This window comes from Sphaeramia orbicularis, chromosome 16 (assembly GCF_902148855.1).
Source record: "Sphaeramia orbicularis chromosome 16, fSphaOr1.1, whole genome shotgun sequence".
Taxonomy (NCBI): Eukaryota; Metazoa; Chordata; class Actinopteri; order Kurtiformes; family Apogonidae; genus Sphaeramia; species Sphaeramia orbicularis.
In genome coordinates, this window is record NC_043972.1 from 31,509,574 (window position 1) to 31,518,825 (window position 9,252).

General features: G+C 37.2%; 2 protein-coding genes across 3 annotated transcripts; both read right to left on the reverse strand.

Moving 5' to 3' along the window:
* Positions 1-605: 605 nt before the first annotated feature.
* Positions 606-3,946, reverse strand: gra (granulito). Of its 2 annotated transcripts, none has more exons than XM_030158637.1 (7): positions 3,707-3,946; positions 2,456-2,548; positions 2,281-2,339; positions 1,788-1,845; positions 1,591-1,697; positions 1,423-1,481; positions 606-1,106 (listed from the first exon to the last, which is right to left on the reverse strand). In XM_030158637.1, exons 1-7 carry the CDS (start codon positions 3,765-3,767, stop codon positions 1,079-1,081), a joined length of 465 nt encoding a protein of 154 aa, XP_030014497.1. In that variant the 5' UTR covers positions 3,768-3,946; the 3' UTR covers positions 606-1,078. The 2 variants fall into 2 exon arrangements, with proteins under 2 accessions (XP_030014497.1, XP_030014498.1); XM_030158638.1 differs by having other exon boundaries at positions 2,456-2,538; positions 3,699-3,946.
* Positions 3,947-4,083: 137 nt separating this feature from the next.
* rbm12bb (RNA binding motif protein 12Bb) lies at positions 4,084-8,940 on the reverse strand. Its single transcript, XM_030158635.1, has 2 exons — positions 8,817-8,940; positions 4,084-6,437 (listed from the first exon to the last, which is right to left on the reverse strand). Exon 2 carries the CDS (start codon positions 6,413-6,415, stop codon positions 4,472-4,474), a length of 1,944 nt encoding a protein of 647 aa, XP_030014495.1. The 5' UTR covers positions 6,416-6,437; positions 8,817-8,940; the 3' UTR covers positions 4,084-4,471.
* Between the last annotated feature and the right edge of the window lie 312 nt (positions 8,941-9,252).

A 9,252-nucleotide genomic window follows, 5' to 3' on the forward strand; every position in this document is an offset into this window, starting at 1 on the left:
TTCAAAGAGCTAAACAACCACTAGTGACTAAAAGCATCCATGGATCTAAAGTGTTGCATAACTTTTGAACCATATATCCTATCAATACATATAGACAATTCTGAGCTTTTCAGCATCATCAGATGTGTCTTAATTGGACGCTGAGGGGGTCCATAGTGAACGTTATGTTCTGCAACAGATTCATCAGTACAACCCAAGTATTATGACAAAGGGCAGTGGTTGTAGAAGTTCATCTTCACATCCCGTTGACGTTTTTGATGAAAATGTCACTTTTTCTTCAGTTTCCTGTGTTTTCATATGATCATCTTTAATTTTATTCTGAGCGTTTGTTGATGTCTACATGGTCAGTACATTAAATACAGGAAAATACCTGCTCTTCACAAAAAATGCAATTCAGAGAGTAATATTATAATAAATAGTAGCAAAACACTTTGAAAAGGATAGATGTAAAAGGGGAATTTATTGGTAAGTTATCACAAAAATTGTTCCTGGTCTGTCAGCATTAAAATATCAACAAAGTTTTCTGATGTGTTAATACAAATATATATGGTGAATATGTTTACTATAAAGTACATAAATGAAAGAAAACACCAACACACCAACTGTTAAGCCAAACTGTGCTTTATAAATGAAGTTAACATGTTTTGCAAGACCCGTTAAATCACAATGGTGATACACTTTCAGCGAGTTCAGCTGAGCACATCATTTTGTCAACTGTCACTGTTAACATAACTTAAATAAAACAATGAGTCTGCATGAAGTGGCTTTTTTTTTTTTTTTTTTACCCTGCTTCATTTAAATGACAATTTACCATTACCAGGTGTCATAAGTATCTTGTGTTTCTTTGATATTGCTGCCAAAATCCTACACAGCAGAAAAACAAAGCAAAATACCATACTCAACATAGGCAAATGAAATGGTGTTAGGTTATATAAATTCCAAAAATACACTTCAAACTGTAATAAATCGAGTTAAAATAGTTCACATGCAAAATGAAATTAATTCAAACAAAGAAAGCAGCAAAAATAATAAATAAGTAAACAAAAACACTCTTTCAGTTGACACCTGTGCAAAACTCTTAGGCTTGGTGAAGCATTTCTGCCATCCTGAAAACAAAACATATATTGATATTTTACAAATGATCATGTGATTTAAAAAAAAGTATTTACTAATTTATTTTAAAATGATATTAGTCAAACGTAACATCAGACAGCAGTGGTATATATAGTTTAATAAGAAGAGATAATGGTTTGAAATTACCCTGTGGAATATTTTTCTTATACAGTCCCTTTGCACTAAGTGTTATGCTGCTAAACTGATCTGAGCTGCTAAACTGATTTTAATAGTCCCTGTGACACTGACAATAAAGATGTATTCTAAGATAAGAATCAAGCTGAGATAATGTTTTGAAATTACGCTCACATTTCATTTTTTCTCTCATTCCACCGGTTTTCAGGCAGGCACAGGTGCTCAGGATGTCTCTGTTAAGATAATATAACACTAGTGAGTCCAAACAGCATACAGAAGTTATTACATTTGCAGATCAGTATGGATACCACAAAAAAACTCATACACTAACACCAGACTTACCGCCTTGGGTAAGACAATAGGGTGTTCTGGCAAGAACTCTGGTTTCCTCTTTGCCTCCGGGCAACACGCCAGTCCAATTAAGAAATCTCTTGTGTAAGATATTCTTCCTGTGAGGAAATGAAGATGACAAGAAGGGAAAAATGACAGTGCAATAAGTATATATGAGCTTATAATTTCAGGTGTTCTTTGTGTCTTACCTTCTTTCTCTTTGTCAAGGTTAACAATCTTGCAGAACTGCTCTATGGTGATGTTTGTCTATGATGCACAAACAACATATTAGAAAACCTCATCTTATCTAAAGCAAGGCTAATGATTACTTCCATCATCAATTCATCTGACAATTTCCCCCAATAAAATGTTTACTGTGTTAATTGTAAAACTGTGACTGAAGCCTCTTAATCAGTTAATTTTGCACACAAAGTGTGGACAGCATTGTAACAGTGCTGACTTACAACCAAACAGCTTCAAATGTAAATATGGATTCAAACATTCATCTAACATGAAACAAGTCAGTAACAGGAATAAATTGTCTAATCTTTCCATTTGAAAAGCTGGAACAAATAAAGGTTTTGCTCAAAAATGCTACACCGACAATCAACAATCAAAATATATATGGTGATCTTTATATACACCAATAAATAAATAAATGAATGAATGCACTTAAATGTCAATTTCTTTGTCATTTCTTACCTCGTGTCCAACCACTTCCATCAGTGACTGTGTACAGGTATTACCATTCATTTCAGGCACTAAATAAAGTGAAAATACCTTTGTATAAGCATGCTATGAAATTTTAACAGTTAAATGCAAACTGAGATCCTTCATGCATTCCTACAAGTTTGATCAACTGGTGCCACCTGCTTACCAATGTCAACCTGGATGCAGCGTCTCAGGGGTCTGGCAGGCTCCAGATGTCTTTGGAGGACTCTTCTCCTTGATACTTCCATGCTGGAGTCAAAAGATGTTAAAATTATTTAAACCCACTACGTTGTGTTGTATTATTAATGTAATTTATAGTGAGTCGTTTTAGATTACAACAGGCACACTTTGTGGATATTATTTTCTTGTATGGTGGGTCCACTCCATCAGCAGGAACAATTACTGTTATATTCAATGGCTAACAAAAAGTATCTTTGACTACAAGGCTTCCATAAAATGTTATTACAGCAAAATTATTCAAGCCACAGTTTAATGACAAAAGGCTGTAGTTTTAAGGTTTAGTGTGTATGGTGACATTTTGGATTCAGTGACACTAATTAGAGACAGGTACTGTGTAAAAAAAACAAAACACTGAAACATACTTAAAGTTGTTTTAAATTAGTTCAGTTTGAGTTGAAAAGACACAGTGTCATATCTGTAATCTGTGCATTTTCTTTGAAAGCCATCAAAACGCAATATTGTCCACAATAATACCAATATGACGGTTTCACCCAAACACTTAGTCACAAATCACACAAAGTCATTATTTTTCCAGTTTATCATGTGTGATTATAATTCTTTGAATAATTTCTCAGAGAAATCAACCCCAGTAATCACTTGCTGAGACTTTTAGCTAATGCTAAAGTGAGCATTTGTAAATGATACGTTAGCAGCTACACTTGGCCATATTAGCATTGATAACTTTGTTCACTGCAAAGTACCAGAGCTATACTTCAACTATGGGAACACCAGATTGAAAAAAAACGACCCTTAAACACTTTGTACTTTAATTGAACGTTCTACAAAAGCAAATCAACTCGGAAAATCTTCCATTTCCATGTATGTTAGATGCCAAGCATCTGTTAACCGTCAGCTGTATAACGGTCGGTGGCTAACGTTGCGATATGTGTTAATCGTTAACAATCTCTCTCCTGTTAATGAGATAGGGGTAATGTGTCCATTTAACACGGCTACATACTTCAAATTACAGATATCAAATAATATTTGATCTTGATAAAATTAGGGATGGCAAAACTATTTCAAAGTTACAATGATGCAAAGGATTGAAAGTATGCAAATTTAACATAAAGGCTATCATCTCTACCATGACTCAGATTTTGCTTGGTATGAACATATTGTTTTTAAAAAGAAGACATTTCACACTAACAACTAGAACTGTACGTATTCACCTGTGTTTGGATTGCTTCAGCGTGGTCTTCTGCCTGACTCTCCTGTGTCACACCATCCAGCAACAGCATCACATCCGGTGAAAGACTTTCAAAATAAACTACACCGAACGGACACTTGTTAACCGCTGCATTACAACACGTCTCAGAACATAAAGAGTGATTCCTGATGTGGAATGAACTTTACACATGTAAGATACGAACATTTTTTAGAAGCCACACAAATTTTGACACCTAAACTCAAGGGACACATCATTGGTGTCATAGTGCAGCAGTAAACATTGTAATCCAAGAATATGGGCTAATTCTGAAATCTATCTATTCATCTATCTGATAGTATACATCAAACTTGACCTTCAAAATAATCACTGATCAAGAACAGCTTTGATTGATTGAACATCACCTTTTATTGATACAGCCCCCCCACACACACACATCTGTCTGCAAAATGTGTTTGCACTGGCAAAATATGAAAATACAAAACTGTCAAAAATCTACAATTTTTACTTAAAGATGAACATTTAAAATAAAAATCTGTATTTTGTTGAAAAATACTAATTGAAATAAAAATGGAAATAAAATTTAGTTTAAAAATGTAAAATGAAAACTCATCGTGTTAAACATCATACAAAGCCATGACATTAAAAAAAAAAAAAAAAAAAAGGCAAATTCTTCCATTAACTTAATTTGTCACCAATATATATATACACGCCAACTTTGCATATTTTATACAGTTTACTTGGGCATTTCACATGCCTTGAAAAGCAAAATCACCTTTACACCAACAGCAGCTGTATTCTTCTTGGACCTATTGGTCTGCCACTTAGTTCATCAATTGCTGTTAATGCCTCCTGGCGTGATTCAAACACTACAGTTGCAGAGCCTTTTGGTGCCCCACTCCTGTCATAATGCAGTGAAACAGATCCAGGGATAACATTATAACCATAACAAAAGTCATAGATCTCTTCAACTTTGATTTGAAAAGGTAAGTTGAGTAGCTTTATGCAGGTGGGGGTACCAAAATGCTGAGGCGGGGGCCCTGAGCCACCTTGGACACCATTACCTCGTCCCTGTGGTCTACATGGGCCTGCTCCAAAAGGGTCATAGTCACCACCTCCACGCATATAATCCTGTACATTAATTGGCGGTGTATTACCACCATGAGGCATCCTGAAATCAGGATAATCTCTGTCACCAGGTTGAAAGGATGCCTCCATACTCCTGACTGAGTAGCGTTCATCTCTCAGCCGTGGCTCTTGTGGTATTGAAGGCCCTGTAATGTCCTGCATCTGAGAACGTGAAATGCATTTTAGAATGACTTCTGACCCAAGAAACCTTTGTCCATTGAGAGAGAGGGCACCAACAGCCTCTGACTCAGACTGGAACACAACCAAAGCCTCTCCAAGCCCAGCACCTTGATTGTCACGTAGCAAGATAACCCTGTCCTCAGAAATATTAAACCCAAGGAAGAAGTCCATGATCTCAACTTTCCGCACATCAAATGGCAGGTTCTGCACATGCAGACAGATTTTTTCAGCGTCATAAGGATCGTCGTGGTAAGATGAAGGCCTTTCCTGACACCCTTCAGAATTTCCCACAGGTCTGATGTTGGTGTTTTGAGATTCCAGAAGAGTGATCATTTTCTCTCTCGAGACTGAGTGAATATGGACAGGTCGCTGCAATAATTCTCTTCTGTTCCGATTCAAGGCATCACAGTAGTCTTGCAGACTACTGAAGAGCACAAATGCTGATCTAGTTCTTTTTCCATCAGCATCAAGTAGGTGGAGAATCTGATCATCCTGAAGCCTGGCTTTACGAAAAAGCATTTTAATGTCATCCTTCCCAACTGCGAAAGATAAGTTTTCCAACAAAACACAGAACTCCTCCTTGGTGGACGACAGTGTACTCCGGACCAAAGGTGAACGTGACCTCCCATGGATTTGTGGATTCCTCTGGCTCCAAACAGGTGATCGCCCTCTTTCCCCTCTTTCAAACCTGCCATCTGTGTTTGTACCCATCTGTAATTTACCAACAACCCGACGCCAGTCTTCTTCAGTTGTTGGGTAAATTTCCACATACCTTGAGCCAATGTATTCTCCATTTCTCTTCAACCCCTGATTCCCATCCTCTCTTGTTGCAAATCTCACAAGACCTTTTCCATTGTTTTGGCCACGCTCATTTTTCAATAAGACTACTTCTTCAACAGCTAAACCACTGAAAAAGTCAAAGATATCTTTTTCAGTCACAGAGAAAGGCATTCCTTTTAGAAACAAACGCAAAAAGCCGTCATCATGACCTGAAGCCCTCTGGTTCCAGGTGGAAGGTGAATGACCTGATCTGCTACCCAATCTTCTGCCCATGTCAGGATCCAGTGATCTTCTAGCCATCCTTGAATCATCCATATCACGCCGTCGTGCATTCTCTTCAAGTATCCTCTTTTGATCCAGCTCTACAGTCATTGTACTTTTTTCAAGCATATTCTGCATCTCTGCTTTACTACTCAGTAGCAAGTTAATAGGGGAACCCTTAATACAACCCCCTGAACGCGTCATCGCTCTTCTTGCATCTTCATCTGAAGCAAATATTATGAAAGCTTCCTCACGCTCGCCACCAATTATATGCACCCCTCCATCAGGAATTTTGAGGCCAGTAAAGAACTGGCGAATATCCTGAGAACCTGCTGTGACTCTCAGTCCCTGTAAACGGATGACGACGGCCATGCTGAGACACAAACAACTGCACCTGCAGACAAAAGGGAACAGAAAGTATTATTCCTAACAGAGCTTCTCCAGCTCAACGTCACTTTCCTGAAATTCCGTCACTGATTAACCCAAATAGTAAAATTAAGAAAAAAATACTTCAAAGACAAGAGAAACAAAACGACAGATGTGCACAACAGCTATGTATCCAAACCCAACTGCAAAATTCCAAACTGCAGAATTCCAATTCCAATATAGACTACAGTTCGTAATATAGGGGCTGGCCAAGGGAAGGTTAACATCTAGATCCAAAAAATTTTTTAAAATCACCTTTTGAAGACTTACATATTTTAAAAGTATGTTACTTCTAGTGTCCAGCACAAGTTTTTTTTTTTTTTAAATGTTTTAAAAATACTTAGATGGCATTAAATTATGCATAAATTTATGTTTGCATGCTCGGTCTATCAGTACAATTCAAAGCATAACTTTGATCCTCTTCCACTGGACTACCAAACCTTTTGTTACTCTTGTTACAGTGGTAACAAATATCTAATAAACTGAGATAAATATAAGTAAAAATTACTTAATTACATTTGTTTAAGGTATTTGACTTTGTAGACATATATGCAACGTATATACAAATAACTATGCTTAATAAACAACTGAAACTTGTAATTATTCTCCCTTGTCCATCCGTTACCATTATGGTTGTGTCCATCCGTTACCAAAACACTTAGCAAAACTCCTGCTATTTTATGCCCTTATATATTGAAAAAATGCAAACCGTTTACTGTGTTGCAAAATACACACCCTAGAGGACCAACAGTAACGATTTTACAGTTTTAGGAAAATTGGAACTGCACTTAAAGGCAGGTTTTATGAAGTGGTCAAAAACAGATGTTAATTTTCTGTCCATCAGTTACTGAGGGGTTTTTACTATTTTTAAGACAGAAAATTAAGTTAAAACATTTTTTTCAATCACATATCTAAAAGTGCCCATTATTCCCTGCAAAATGAGGTATCATTCATCTTTCTACCATAAATAGTTGTGAAAGGGCAAAATGTTGTAAGGCTGTCCATCCATTACTGCTTGGCCGGCCCCTATATTAAAATCCTCATCGACGCTATGGATGTGCCATTTATCTATAAATGACAGTTAAAATCAACTAAAGACTATGAGGCCACTATTCAAGCAAATTCTGCTGTGAAGATCCACACAAGACTCAAGCCTTCATCATTCCTCTTGGATATTTATACAATACCACTGGTGCAGAACTTCACCAATACATTTCAAAACCACAACAAAGGCGTAAAAGGACTGTATAACCAGGTTTATAATTATCAGACTTCATAAAAGCTTGGTAAACGTCTCTGTGACCCAACCATTTGCCACAGTGGTCTACATAATTAACACCACCACATTCAGATTTACATAATCCATCAAAAGCAGTAAAATACAAGATGATCTGAAAACAACAGTCAACATACCCTTGCTACATATATTCTTCTCTCAAAACTTCACAAAATCCAACTGTGCTGCAACAAAACACAGACAATTCACTGTAGCTATTGTTTCACTTCAACAACCATGTCTCTACAGACTACCATCAATCTTCCAGGTGTTGTCCCATTTTACTGGAAAGATGTTTTTGACCAATTCCACTTGTCCAACCACGGGATCCATATCAGCGCAAGAAATCCGTCCAAATTCTCTGTCCTTTAAATGGGCCAGTCTTGTGGAGTCATAACATATTCAGATTTCCAAGAAGTGTGGGCTATTACAGTTGTGTTTTGTTTATTATAAGAACCTTTTTCACCCTGAACAGATGCTTTATTCACTCTCAATAAGTGGTATATTTCTTTTCTGGCTTTGATTCTGGCACAACGAAAAACCCGATGTTTCAACAATGAATCACATTGATCTTCCGTTCCTTCAAGCCAAACCCTCGCCCATCTCAAACTGAATAAATCAAATCAACCTGATCATCAGGTTAACATGACTGCACCAGATCACAATATATAAAACCAGAGACTTGGACAGTTTCTCTCCATGGGAACACACCACAAGTTCTTACATGACGTGCTTTCAAGTCACACCATCAGTTAACCCTTGACCGCTTTTAATATTGAACTGATTGTTGTTTTAAATACGGCTGTGTATCAGGAGGTCAACTCATGTTTACCCAAAAAACAATGGCACCGTTTCCATATAATACAACAATACACCACCGAGGACAAACACTCGTTATGAGGCATTCACTGCGGTCTCATTCCGTTGGAAATCGAGGAAACACTGAAAACCCAGACAGCTAGGCCTCAGGCGTTAGCTTATTTGACGAGCATTAGTGACCCGCCTTTCCAACAACTTATTCATTAAAAAACACCATACTACGGCCACCGAAACAACAACAACAACACTTACAGAAGTCACAACAACAGATTCCTGCGCAACAACGCGATAAGCGAATTATTGGAGGTCAGTAAATCAACCGCGTATCCCGCTGGTAATGTTCTCAAACACGACGGCATGAAGTCTTCTTCTTTCGTTTTTTGTTTTTAATATGTAGTAAAGAATCAGTGGAGCTCCACACTACCACCTACAGGTATGGAGTGTGTATTGAAATAGTTGTTCAAATAGCATTAGGTGTTGTATAAACAGCGACATCTGCTGGACAATTTAATATTGTACTAGCAATAGAAACCAGACAATTATTGTTGTTTCCGTTGATGATCATATGTGCAATAAAGGAAATAAAAGCCAGCGACGTTTGACTAAAGTAAACACATGTTTCAACTAAGTTGTGTGAAAGTGCATTCCGTATTCACCATTTGTATCTCTGACAGAGGCCTCATTTGGG

What these genes read in the sequence shown, in the direction of transcription:
- gra (XM_030158637.1), bottom strand. Translation starts at nt 3,767, where the DNA reads ATGCTGTTGCTGGATGGTGTGACACAGGAGAGTCAGGCAGAAGACCAC. An exon ending in AGACCACGCTGAAGCAATCC is followed by an intron (nt 2,549 to 3,706) that starts AAACACAGGTGA and finishes TTTTAACATCTT; the next exon opens with TTGACTCCAGCATGGAAGTA. An exon ending in CTGCATCCAGGTTGACATTG is followed by an intron (nt 2,340 to 2,455) that starts GTAAGCAGGTGG and finishes CACTTTATTTAG; the next exon opens with TGCCTGAAATGAATGGTAAT.
- rbm12bb (XM_030158635.1), bottom strand. Translation starts at nt 6,415, where the DNA reads ATGGCCGTCGTCATCCGTTTACAGGGACTGAGAGTCACAGCAGGTTCT.